This window comes from Strix aluco, chromosome 2 (assembly GCF_031877795.1).
Source record: "Strix aluco isolate bStrAlu1 chromosome 2, bStrAlu1.hap1, whole genome shotgun sequence".
Lineage (NCBI taxonomy): Eukaryota > Metazoa > Chordata > Aves > Strigiformes > Strigidae > Strix > Strix aluco.
Window position 1 is genome coordinate 41,524,923 of NC_133932.1, and position 14,134 is coordinate 41,539,056.

Here is a 14,134-nt window from a genome sequence, read left to right on the forward strand (position 1 = left end):
TGTGCTGTTACCGACCTGCCCTGAAAGCAGGAGCCAGCAGGCTTTTGTGAGAGGTGGTGGGCAGACCACAGCAGAGGCTTTGCTGGATCATGGCTTTATTCTGTTCAGACACTGGGTAGGTGCTGGTGGTCTGCAGGACATGGTGGTCATCTCACTTAGGGAGAGACAGAGAGATGGAGGAAATGATTCCTTTTGTTATGGCTGTTACTGGGTTCCCTGACTGCAGAGGGATGTTCATGTACAGATCCTGCAGCTCTCTGAGCCCTCCTGGCCAGTCACTGCATCACCATGCATTTCTGTTTCTGGAGCAGGCTGTCCCTTGTCCTCTGCTCCAGGGGCACAAGGAAGGAGCTGCTTCCTCAAGATCTGGACAGGCTGGAGCGATGGGCTAAGGCCAACTGTATGAGCTTCAATAAGGCCAAATGCCGGGTTCAGCAGTTTGGCCACAACAACCCCCAGCAGCGCTACAGGCTTGGGGAGCAGTGGCTGGAGAGCTGTCAGTCAGAGAGGGACGTGGGGGTGTTGATTGACAGCCGGCTGAACATGAGCCAGCAGTGTGCCCAGGTGGCCAAGAAGGCCAATAGTATCCTGGCTTGTATCAGCAATAGCGTGGCCAGCAGGGACAGGGAAGTGATCTTACCCCTGTACTCGGCCCTGGTGAGGCCGCACCTTGATTACTGTGTTCGGTTTTGGGCCCCTCACTACAAAAAGGACATAGAATTACTCGAGCGTGTCCAGAGAAGGGCAGCGAAGCTGGTGAAGGGTCTGGAGCACAAGTCGTATGAGGAGCGGCTGAGGGAACTGGGGTTGTTTAGTCTGAAGAAGAGGAGGCTGAGGGGAGACCTCATCACCCTCTACAACTACCTGAAAGGAGGTTGCAGAGAGCTGGGGATGAGCCTCTTTAAACAAGTAACAAGCGATAGGACAAGAGGTAATGGCCTCAAGTTGCGCCGGGGAAGGTTTAGACTGGATATTAGGAAGCATTTCTTTACGGAACGGGTTGTTAGGCGTTGGAATGGGCTGCTGAGGGAGGTGGTGGAGTCCCCATCCCTGGAGGTATTCAAGAGTAGGGTCGACATAGTACTGAGGGATATGGTGTAGTTGGGAACTGTCATTGTTAGGTTAATGGTTGGACTAGATATCTGCAAGGTCTTTTCCAACCTAGATGATTCTGTGACTTTGTGATTCCCCTCTGCTGCTGCTGGGCTTGATATGTGCCAGCAGCAGAATCACCCCAGGTCCACAACTCTTCCTGAACTGTAGCAGCCTTCACTTTGCTGCTCAAGCCCCAACCTGCACAGGAGGACACCTTCTTCAAGGCCCTTCAGATCTTCCTGGTTTATTTTTTTGCTCGTCATCCACTTTTTATAGCATTCTTTGAGTTCAGCTGCTCATGGGTATAGCTGGACTCTTGTATAGCTGTGTTGGTTCCTACAGCAGTATAGATATAGTTTCCTCATATAGCTGCAAGTGTAGCCCAAACATTCACAGAGCTGGAACTACTGTATTTCTGTGCCCAGCATGGCTTTCTGTGAAGCACAACATTTGCTTCCAGAAGTAAACGTCTTTCCAGTGCTGTGTTTGCGTGTTTGTTTTTCATAATTGTTAACTATTATTTAATCTTGATCTTCTTGTGTTTGGGAATTGGTGCAGTGTGGCTAACAGTAAACAGTAAGACCCAAAAGCTTGTAGGAACAAACTTAATTGCACATGGAGTTTGCTACAGTATGAAGTATATTCATGGATTTATAGACTCATAAAGTAAAACAGGAGGAAATTTTATAGATACAGAAATAAAGTACTGATTTCCCTGAGAGTCTTAGGCTATCAGACCTGCATCTTTGTAGGAACAAACTATAAGTTAGGCTATATGCCAAGACAAAAAAGTGCAATGCCTTGGTACTTTCTTTTCCTGACAGCCTAGAGAACCTTTGGGTAATGTATGGATTTGGGCTGCTAGAGGTATCTTAAGGGAATATCTTGCATAACTGCTCATGAAACCAGCACTTATGCATCACAGGAGTTTGACTGAGTTATTTCTAGTGATCCAGAGGCTGACCAATTAGGATAGATTCCAAAAAGCTGGAACCTCAAGTTCCGGCAGATATTAACACTTGTTCTCTTGAAACTAGGACATATTAGAGGTGGTTTATTTTCTCTTTCCTCACATTGAAGTCTTCTGTTGCTTTTCTCTTCCAGGAAGACGAGGCTATGTGAACTTTATGCAAAGGTTCTGGGATTAGAGGAAGCTTTACATGTAAGCACAAAATCTAAACCACAGCACCTCTTGTCAGACTTGTTGAGCTGGGGAAGGGCAGAATGCAACCAGAATGCAGCAGTGCTCTGGCACAGCACTGGTTTTGGAAAAAGTACCTGCTACAGGAGCACTTGCTGGCCCCTGTAGAGGAGTGGGAAGAGGGTTATGGCAAGTCTTGGGTTGTGTTTGACAGTGAGGATGAGAAGGAGCTTATGAAATAGTTAAAAGGCAGATATGTTCTTGTCCAGCTTCATGGGTGGAATTCACAGTGCTTACCACCATACATCTCAACTGTTTTCAGATGTGACAGGCTTGCCTTTCCCTCTCAGTCTATGTTGAGCATAATGTTTCTTCTCTCTTACTAGTTACTAAGATTCTCTGCAGCATGTATTGAGTTTTTTTGCCTTTCTCTTGCCTTTTCTTTCCTGTAATGATAAATAACTGATAGGATTTGTGTCATCTCACACTTAGTTTATATGATCAACGCCATTTATCCTTTAAGGGCAATTTTACACGAGTTAAATACTGTAGACCCCAGTCTTGAGATTACATCATCTTAATATGGTGATATTGTACGCAGAACCATGCAAGTGCCATACTTTGCATTTTTAACAGTATATATTTGTATCCAATGTACATCTATTACAAGTATTATACCTGTGCACACCAGAGGTTAATTTTTCTTTACACAGCTCAAAGCGTAAATTCACATTGAGACATTAAGCGGATTATGTTCTACAGTGGCCAGATTAGCTAGTTTTTTTAAAAATAGCTAGCAGTGTCTAAAATTAAGTCTTATTGTGTCGGATCCATGTGGCATTAAGAGACTTGTTAAATGTGCTCATCTTGTCAGACCTTGACATGCAACAAATCATAAGCTATTCTTCTCTACTGTCTCCTCAGTTCTTTTATTAGCTTCCTCGGGACTTTGTCCTTTCCTTGAGTGAATTAATCTCTGTTTTACAGCCAGTGCATTATGAAGAGAAGAACTGGTGTGAAGAACAGTATTCTGGGGGCTGCTACACTGCCTACTTCCCACCAGGCATAATGACTCAGTATGGAAGGTACAGTGTCTATTTATAGTGGGCTTCAGAGTAGTAAGATAAGACCAAGTTAATAAATATCCTCAGAAGGGGTCATAAATCCTCTGTCACTATTCGCTTTATACCTTTAAGATCACTGGGGAATATTTTAAACAGATATTACAACCTTCCACTTGTCTCAGTTGGGCTTTATGATGGATGAGTACAGTATCATTAGGGGTTTTTATTCACTTTTGCTATTCGGTGAATACAGCCAAGAAGGTTCTTGGAAGGGAGTTTGGAAGCTTTCACAATCTGTTTACAAAACTGGCTCTGGCTATCTGAGATCAGTGTTACCATTTCCAGCACATTGTTATCTGATATTTCATAAATACTGGCAGAGAGTTAATTGTTGCCAACACTGGCAGTAATGAGTGATTTATTTGGACTGTCCCTTTCCTTTTAGCGGTCAAGGCTTAATGTAGTAATCAGTGTGTCATTGTATACAGTCCTCTCCAACATAAGTTTTTGCATGAAAATAAGATTTACCAAAAAGAAGGCAGCTTACTGGTGAGACTGGTGATTAGATTCAGATATATAGTTTTTAATGTGGTGGCATAGCCCTACTTTTGTAGTGTAAGTTTTCACAATTTAAAAAGAACTTAGAGCAATAAAGGAGTTGTAATGAAGAGCATATGGAGGCCTTAGTATTTAAAGTAATTTTAATGATAATTACTGCAAAATCTGGCAAATAGAGTAAAAACTTTTTTTAAAATTTGCTTGTTGCTTTAGATATCACGGGAATGTACTTAAAAATACTACACCATGCCAGTAATGCCTAGCATTGGTATTTATGACACTAGCTAAAATTGTGAGGTAGAATAAATCTCATCTCAAACTAACTGTCCTTTACACCTACAAGCAGTGTAAATGTTTAGAAAATATGAACAGTGGTGTGTTTAAGAAGTAAAATGCAATGCAGACTCCCCCTCCAGCTCAACTCACCCAAAGTTACTATCTTTAAGTGCTCGCTGTTATTTAAAACACTTCTGTTCTAATTTTAACCCAAGGATTTCAGTTATCTTACCCAATATAGCTTGCTTATATGACTTACTGCTTGTCCCCCTCTAGGATTATTCGGCAGCCTATTGGCAGGATCTATTTTGCTGGCACAGAGACAGCCACAGAGTGGAGCGGATACATGGAGGGAGCTGTACAGGCTGGAGAGAGAGCAGCCAGAGAGGTACAGACACAAGCCCAAAACAGGGGGAGCTGTCAAATATCCTGTGGAAAATGAAAGATATTCTGGTTGGAGGTGAAATGGGAACTGAGTGTTGACTGCTTCAGGCATTCTGAAATCTTGATGCAAATCCCTGCAAAGGGGATAGACTTCAGAAAGGTTGAAGATTTTGCACTTAGATTTGGAATGCTTAAGAGAGCTCTGGCTATTTCATCAAACTCTTCTCTGTTTCCAGGAATAAAATCCTTTCTTCTTTAACAGAAATTCCAAATTCTCACCTAGTTGTTTTTATCCCCAAATGGGCACATTATTAGTCATTGTACTGAGAGATCATGGCTGTTAGCCTCACTAGGAACAGCTCAGTTCTGCAGCTCTGCACACCAAGCCAGTCCCTTCCACAACTGTTTCCAACAATACCATTGACACAGTGATATACCATTGAGACAGCCTTACATAAAGTTATTAAACAAGGACCTAAATATTTTGCTTTGAGAAAATACCAATTCCTCAAGTATTTTCAGCAATATTACAGTTTATGGAGCAGCAAAAGAAATTTCATCTTTGTTTCATGAGGTGAAGGGAGCCTTGTGGCTAAAATCTACAGTTGTGGAACAGAAATTGGCCTGGAAAGGATCTGGAAAGTTCATCTAGACCCTATCCCTGCCCTTAAAGACAGGGATCAACTGTCCCTAAGCTGTCCCATTTGTGAAGGTTATACCTAACCTGTTCCTGAAAACCTCCAGTTAGTGCTTCATGACCTCTCAAATGTAAGGACATTACAACAGAACCTCCATAGGCCACAGCAGAGAAGTTGACAAGTGAGCTTGACTGGTAAAAATGTTGATGTTTTCCTTTTATTGTTTACTTGTGAAAGGAAAATCTGTTTAAAATCTAGTGCAAGGGTGTTTCTCACTCTCCTGTATTGAAAAGTTGACAAGGTCCATGAATCTTGTCTAGAATAAAAGCCCATCGTAAAAGACGGCAAACCCTAAATCTACAAGTGCCTGGAATAGGAAAAACATTAATATCACCACCTCCATTTTATTTTACTGTAGAAGAATCTTGCTGTCTTTCATGAATGTCATTTCAGATAATCTTTGCTATCCTGTTTGTCTCTGGTGTCTTTGATACTTTGAATGGTTACTTTTCCATTGTGAAGGTTTTCTTTTTAGACTTGCTTTTCTCTGGCTGGAAGTGGTGGCCTGTCATCACTCACAGGATTCTGTTACTGTTCCTACATCATGGTAAAATTCACAAAATGAGCTACTCCTGGCTATATAGCTTGCTCATGCTGTAGCTGGTTTATGCATGCCTCACTTTGCCATGAGTATATACTTAACTTTTAGTCATATTCATGTTACCCTGTTCTCATGGGACTAGTTCCAGTATCTCTCATGGACTAACTAAGCATAGAGAGGTTTTTCTGTTACTGTTTCTATTTTCCACTAGGAGGATTGTCTTATTAAGTATCAGGCCTCCCCAGAAATGAGTTGTACAAAGGTCTAGTTTTCTTTTAAAACTTGAATACACAGCAATTTATGTGCTCAGTTGTTATCTTCGTCATGCCATTTTAAACAAAAATTGAAGCCAACTCTTCTTCCCTTTCAAAGAATGAATGGTACTTACTAGAGAATGTTACTTATTTCCAGATACTGTTTGCTATGAGGAAGATCCCAGACAGTGAAATCTGGAAGCCAGAACCTGAATCAATTGTAAGTCTTTCTGTAGATTAAATGGATTCTTTTTTTTCTGCAGTTTTGCTGATGAGATAAAATTTTGTTGGCTGTTTTCATTTACATTCACTAAATCAGAGCCACAATAAACTTTCCCTTACTCATCAAAGCTGCCCTTCCCTAAACAGGAACATGATAGAAACTCAGAGAAGGCACCCATATGACAACCCTTTAATGCGGGATCATAAAGATCTGCACTTTTAAACTGAGCTATGAATCTTTTCCATGTGTCTCTTCTTCCCTTTAACTAGCAAAAAATTTTGATAAACTCAACTTCTTGATAACATGAACTGCTTCAACCCAGTTCTGTGACTGCCACAATAATCTCTCAATTTACATACTGCCTCTCACAGTGAAGATGTTATGTTGATAATGGATGCTCTTCCTGCAGGATGTTCCAGCTTTGCCCATCACTACAACCTTCTGGGAGAGGAACTTGCCGTCTGTGCCAGGACTGCTAAAGCTGATTGGATTTTCCACTTTCTTTACCTCTGTGGCTGCGGCTGGGTTATTTGCCTACAAAAAGGGACTTCTAGTTCGAAACTGAAAAAGGTGCCAATGCAAAGCCTCACGCTTGAGCGGTTTTGGGTTTTTTTGGCATGTACTTCCTCATCTCCAAAATCAGATCAGGACTGGGGAAGAGGAGAAAACAGTAGGAAGAAGAGACTGGAGGGGAGGGATGAAGGAAGGGTATCTATATTGAAAAAGAATCCCTTGAATCCAGGCCTACTTCTATCAGTAACTTTTTGGTTGTGGAATTTCTAGGATACCCTGACAGGCATTATCACCTTGAGGTTTTTATCCAGATCTCAGAACAGAAGTGAAAAATACCTCTATAAAGCCTGTTCTGATGAGATTTCCAGTTGTTTTTACACTTGTATCTGAACCAGACCCTGAACTCCCAAGTCTGCACAGGCACTTCCATCTCTAGTTGTAAACAAAGGATTTCTGCCTTTGTGTGTGGTAGACTGAGAAAAGAAATCCATAGTTTAAAGAATAATTAACTAGTTCATGAAAATTTCTGGGTAAGGATCTTTTTACTGATTTTATTTTTCACCCAGGTGTCCAGAGCCCAGGCATCACTTAACGGACAAGTTGGGCTAAATTTATCCATCTGAACTATGCACGTGTGGCCATAGGTTGTTGGCGTTTCCAGTAGCATATTTGTCCTACAGTGAGTTAAAGGACAATGTTTTTACTGCCTTGGGCAATGTGGTTGAATTTCAGGCTCCCCAGCTGTGTTCACACTGCCTGGAATGGTAGAGCTAGTGTGTCCCAGTCAAGTCTGTCCCTGTGTGGGATCAGATCTCCTCTGCCTAGAAGACTGGCAGGCTCCAGATTATAGCTGATGTGTACAGCAGTATGGCAGATCAGGCTGTTGGACCTGATTGTGAACAGGGAACCTTGTGCTAATGTATAGACATAGCCTTTCAAACTGTTTTAACCGTGTCTGTGATATCTCTGTGCCTCCAAGGTCCTGCTCCCTAAGTTGCTGCAAGATAGCAGGAGAACAAATTAACCTCTGCCTATCCCAGGAAGTTGTAAAGCTGTCCATAAAAAGCTCTTTTACGTACTTTTTCTTATCTCCTTCCTTTCTTTCATCTACTTAAATTCATACTTTGAACACCCTGAGGCTGTATCTTGCTAGGTAGGGCACAATGGGCTTGAAAATGTAGTGTTAGTATTGAAAAGAAACAACAAAACTAACTTAACTGCCCCCCAACACCTGCTTCATGCTGAACACAGCGTAACTGATTCAGAGCTTCAGTCTTTCTGAACAACCATATTGATGAGATTAGCACTTCCACTTCTGCCTGCTGTGCTGTGTTGTACTGAGTGTGCACTTCTGGCAACTAATCAAGGATCTAAATGATAGAGAGATCAAAGAGAACCATGGTTAGGATAGTCACATGCAAGTGCTTCTGTCCTCCCTAGCTTGGTACCTTTCAAACAATGTAAAAAAAGAAAAGAAAAAAAGAAAAAAAAAACAGCAACAAAAACCCCCAGCCACTGAAACCTTAGGTGCCTACCTGTCAACATGATGGTACCTTGTTCTAGGTGTTTCTGCTGTTTTACATCTGCACAGCACAAAACAGGAAGACACAGCTATAACTGAGAACAGGATTTGGTGCACATGAAGTTTGAGATGTCTGGAATTTTTCTGAGCCTGTTTGCTGCACTTCTCCCTTCAACCAGTGCCAATATGTAAAAAATTACACTGCAGTAAAATGCCATGGAGGGAAGTATAATAATATATTCAGCAGATGGTAGAGGAACTGTATCGCCAGTTTCAGGCAGACTTTTTGGGCTAGCATCTGATCCTGATTGTGCAGAGTAGTACTTCATTCTCCAAATAGTCCCATGGAAATCCACTGAACTACTTATAAAGCTATAGTATTTCTGAGCAGCGCATCAGTTTCTGGCCCTTAGGTTTCATTCTTTTTAACCTGATGTGCCAGTTAAAAATCTTCTTGTAGCGGCAGTCTGGATTTTATCACAAATGAATATCCTCCTTAACAGCCTTTTAAAATGCATAGGGGAACTTTTCAGACATAAAGATCTTTAAGTCAGAAGAACAGTGCAGCTGTGTACATATGGCCTTTCTCATTGTATCACATAGAGCACTAATTGGCTGAGACATTTGCCTACAACAGAGTGCTTCTACGTGGCTTTCTCTCTGTGATTTTACTAAATGAATTAGGAACTGAAAGCTGAATGGGAACTGTGTAAGTTCAGAGCTTTTGCAACTCAGACACTTCTCGGGCCAGAAATAAACATGGGAACTTAAATTTGGGAAGACATTTTTAAAGTTTTGGTCCAATATTTGTAGGTGCTAGACGGTGAATACATACTTAACATATAAAGAACTGCTGCATTTGCAGATGATTTCTCTGCCAAAACTGTTTGGAATTCAAGACCTGCTTCTGCTCTAGAAATACTCTGCAGATCTCTAAAGGGGAGCAGATCCATGAGACTAATGAGGATAAATTGGTTTTATTCATGTCCAAAATGTGCATCTCTCTTCTTTGCTCCTCAATCTGCTACAGGTTATTCTCCATCTAACAAGAAAATGTTGTGTGCCACAGGGGCAGAAAATCCAAGGAAAACCAGAAGTTAGGTATGGTTAGAACTGAACTGAATCATAACCAAAGCTTTTCATGAGACTGGTCAATTTAAAAAAGACCAAAACCAAAAAAACCACAGTGTATATAGTTATAAACCTTTCTTATTCTTAGTTTCAAAGTGAAACAGAAATGGAAGAAAAACCCCAACAAAGCATTTCTCATGTTATTCTGCCACAACTAAAAGTAGGTGTGACTGGAAATCTCAAATTAAATTTGGATCCTCTGAGATTTCTTGCCAAATTTGATGGAGCTGGGAGGTCTGAATTGCAGCATCTGTACTAGCACTTGAAAGTCTCTGTCTTCTTCCTTCTAGACTGCCAATGCATTAGGAATGCTCTCTTTGTCTTTACAGCCATGTCTTGCTACGATTATGCTGTGGAGTTTATCACCACTATGGGATTAAAGAAGGATTTGCTGCTGTTTTCTTGACATCCTCCACGTAAAAGGAGTATGTGGCACTTCGGTATGTGGATGCCAGTGTGATGAGAAAATTGACAAATGTAGGTGGAGAGTCAAGTTGCTTCCCCATGGGTAGAAGGAACTGTTAGCACTGGCTTACATTTTTAAAATTTCTTCGTGCCAGCCCTTCAAAGAGAGGAATGAAGTCTGGTTTAACAGGTAACCAGTCATGCTATATTCTTAATTTATTAACATGTTTCATGAGAAATCTGCTATCATGAAAGTTTCAGCAGTTTACCAGCTTCGTAAAATATATTATAGGAACAACCATGGAAATAATTGTGTCTCTTATGAACTGATTTGTGTTATCATGCATATTTTGTATGCTCTTAAGAGTTTGCAAAAAAAAAAAAAAAAAAAAAGAGGTTTACTTGCTTGTACACTGTTCTGACACAACTGTATATTGCAAAGGATGTTGGGTCATGGCATGAAAATCTGTGTTAACCAAAGTACTTGAAAGCTGATTGTATAAACTACTCGACAGTAACAAGGAAGCGAGCCATCCGAGGCAGCCCCTTGTCTTTCACTTAAATAGTGCATTTTTTTTCTCAATGCAGATCTTGATTCCAAATAGCGCATCTGCTGTCAATACAACAAAGACATTAATCACAATTAAGTATATCTCTGAGCATTGTCTATATCACTGGAACGCAAGGCCTGCAGGAGAAGCTAGGGACCTCTATTAAAATAATATTTCCGTGTCCTCAGCGGGACTGTTGCTTCACTGAGGTAGACTACAGAAATGCAGAAATTTTAAGATTTTTTTTTTTAAGACATGAAAGAAAAATATTTTTGAGGAAGAAGGAATTGTATGTCCTTCAAAAGTACTTGGATGCAAAAGGGAGCCAGGATTAAATGACAACAGATCTGCCACTGCTCTCAAGCAAGAAGCAAACTCACTTAAATTACAGATTACAAATGCTCACAAATAAACCTGACCTGTGTTTAAATGGATTAACATTCCCTCTCCCATCTCCACCACCTTAAGATCACCTTGATCTTACAGTCTGTTCTAGATAGAAATAAAACAAGATGGCCAAAGCACTCTTGCTTTCAAAGTATCCCTACAGTCAAATCATTTAGGCGTTGTCATAGACTGCTGCTTATAGCGTGTCTCCTGTGGTCATGTGCAGGTCAGTGTTCAGTGATGCCTGCCTCTGTGTTTTGGAAAAAAAGAGTGACTTCACTTTGCAGGAATATATATGCTGTGTGTGTGATGAATTTGTGCCTTTTATAACTGTAGCATTTTCTCAAGTGCCTCTGTGGTGATTGTCTCCCTTAGTTTCCTTCTTAAGTTCCCTTTTCAATAGGCTCTGCAGATATTTTTATCTGACAGCTGTGAACTTTTTTTAACCTTAATTAGAATCAATAAATATTGTCATGTCACATTTACTGTTTGAGGCTTTTCTTTTGTGGAAGCTCCTTTTGACTTGGTTGTGATGGTGAGTATTACTTAGTAACACAACATTTTGCATTTCATACTGAAGCCAGTGAGGTGTTTTCAGCTTTTCTCAGTAAAGAAAGCTCTGTAAAGAAGAAAGAAAGAAGGATTAAAAAAGCAAACAAACCCCAAAAAAGCCAAAAAATCCCCAACCTCCCCCAAAAAACCTAAACACTGAAACAATCAAACCATGTTTGGTAATAATTCTTCCTAACATATAGATGGCCAACTGTCTTACAATTAAGAATTAGTTTTTATTGCTGTAGGTGAACTCTCTCACAGCATCTTGTTTACCACAACACGTATGGGCAGGGACACGTTTTATAGCTGCTTGAGATTCAAGGGCAGGTGGTATGTGGCTGTAACTGAACATGGGAAGAAACAGACCTTATACCAAATACTGTGTGGTGTAAATGTAAAATACCTGGAAGAAAAGAAAAAATCACTGACTTAATTTCACCCAGTAGCTCAGTGTCAGTGCTAGAGAGATAACGTAGTTGAAGAACAAATTTGGCCTTGGGGAGGGACCTGTGTTTCACAAGGAAGTAGTCCATGAATACTGGAAAAAGCGTAACCATCCATGTGAAAAACGTCTCGAAAGCATGCACTGCTCTTTGTATAGGCTTAACTTTCAGTATGACTTACAAGTTATAAGGGCGCACAAATACTATGAAAACAATATTCTCAACTAATCCTTTGCATGCTCTATAACACATCTGTCCCCTAAGAAGCCTATCAGAACCATCAGTGCATTTCACAGGTCCTCACAGCAACTCACAAATAGTTATGACTCTTTGCTGCCTTGGGTCAGATTTGAACTACCTCTTTAACCCTTTGTTCAGACATATCCTGTGGCATCCCAGAGGAGGTACTGAAATGGTGGTTTACTTTATTTACAAAGCTTTCAGTGTGCGTGTCAAAGAGACTCTGTCAGCATTATTTCTAGCAGTGCAGTGTACAGAAAATTAAATTGGACAGATTAATACAGGAGAAATGCATTTTGTGTAACATCTATAGAAGATGAATATGATTTCCTGAGAAACCAATTAGAAATCCCACTCATTGTTTAGGAGACGATAGGACACATTTGCAAATTATTTGACTAAATCATACAAAACTCACTTCTAATACGAGAACTGAGGATTCCCCTTGGGCCTGTAGAGTTGCCTCAGAAAAAAAGCATCCAAGAATGAAAGGCAAAACTGGCCTCAGATTGTACAGAACAAAGATACAGTTTGGTATCTACTGGAAACAAGGGGAAGCTTTCTGTTTAATTTATACCAATGCATTAAGACCCAAGTTTTTGCCACCTCGTCTGAGGTGCTTCTGTCAACGGGGTTGCCAAGATACAGTTCTTGTCTGGCTGGTCCTCCCTCCTCTGTGTGGTGAGCGGGGAGAGAGGGGCTCCTCGCCTGGCGGTTCAGCCCATGCAGGACTGGAGGAGTCCTACAGACACATCCCTCTCCCTCGCTCTTCATGTAGGTGGATACCTAAGTTGATGGGGTTTCTAACTTTAGTACCTCAGTTGTGTGTTTCAGACCCCTGAGATTAACTCGTATCTAATGCATGTGTTTCACTTCTTCTGCAAAGACATTAATGGCAAGGTTAGATGTTTTCAAAGAGCACATGATATTTACCCACCTAGAGAGCAATTTGGGAGCGAAAAAAAAAGCAGTTGCCTTGTGCCTTTCAGACATCTGAGGGCACCTTGTCCAGCCTCCAGCTGCTGTGCTGAAAGGCAGCAGCTCTTCCAGAGGCCGTGTGTCCTAAGCCAGCCTGTGCAGGTGGCACAGATACTCTTTGGATACTGATGGCAATTAGGTACTTAAATGCTTCCCTGGGGTATTTAGCTTTGGAGAAATGCAAACAGGGATAATTCAGGCCTTGTGAATCTAACATGATGCAAGTTAATAAATTGCAATGTTAATAGGTAGCTGCACATCTAATATGTCAATACATAGCTGTCCTTTATGCAGGCAGTCTATACAATGATTTTGTTGGTCACTGGAAAAAAAACAAAGGCATGATATTCTATATTTTATATATATTATATCTATATTATATATATTAGCACTGTTTGCTAGAGAAGCCTTCAGTTATCAACTGAGTGCCAAGTTAAGCTGCAAAAAAAATACACCTGAGTAAGAGGGTTTGTAAGTTGATTTTAGTTTGCATGACTTGTACAGTCAGTACAAGCTATTCTGAAGCTAGGCTAGTAAAAGCTCAAAAGTGAATTTTAAATAGCTGTGATAAACTATGAAACACACATTAAGGGTCTTGTCCACTGGGTCTTTACCCAGTTCCATGCTGGCTTACCCCAATTTTCCATTCTTCCTGGCCTGGCTGAAAGAGGCAAATGAAGTTGTTCTGAGTATTTACATCCATTGTAGGTCAAAGACAGTCTCACTCTGTGTTTTGACAGAATGTGAGAGATACCTTTTCTAATTTAGACGTAAAGGGTTATTAGCTTTCAGTCAGGGTTGGTTTTTGCTATGTGCATGGGGAATTTCCTGTTAGCAATTCTTACAATCCCTCCTTAGCCGAACAGCCATAACAAAATAATCAACATCCATCCAGCTCCATTTACTTTGTCATCTATAGGCTCTGTAGACTCCCTCCCCACCATCCCCGCAACTTTGAGGGGGGAAAAAGCCTTATTCAAACCTAAGCAATGCTGGTTCATCTGACCTACAGAAGACAGGCTCTGAGCAAATACAGACCAGCCTCACCTGCCCAAGGGCATAATGTCATTGGACACCAGTAGTAACTGAGGGGGTCTCATCGAATGCCATTTCCCTGCGGCAGCAGAGACTTGTTGGAGAAGTGCTCGAGGAAGTGGTACGCAGCAGAAACACCA

At 41.0% G+C, this 14,134-nt stretch overlaps 1 protein-coding gene across 1 annotated transcript in view; it reads left to right on the forward strand.

Moving 5' to 3' along the window:
- The window catches only part of LOC141919277 (amine oxidase [flavin-containing] B-like), a 57,311-nt gene extending 46,087 nt beyond the window's left edge, over nt 1-11,224 (forward strand). The window contains exons 11-16 of the mRNA XM_074814514.1: nt 2,200-2,257; nt 3,224-3,321; nt 4,411-4,522; nt 6,169-6,231; nt 6,644-6,804; nt 9,730-11,224. Coding sequence (XP_074670615.1) covers nt 2,200-2,257; nt 3,224-3,321; nt 4,411-4,522; nt 6,169-6,231; nt 6,644-6,799 — 487 coding nt within the window. The 3' untranslated portion in view covers nt 6,800-6,804; nt 9,730-11,224. The remainder of the gene's footprint in view (nt 1-2,199; nt 2,258-3,223; nt 3,322-4,410; nt 4,523-6,168; nt 6,232-6,643; nt 6,805-9,729) is intronic.
- The last annotated feature ends 2,910 nt before the right edge of the window (nt 11,225-14,134 follow it).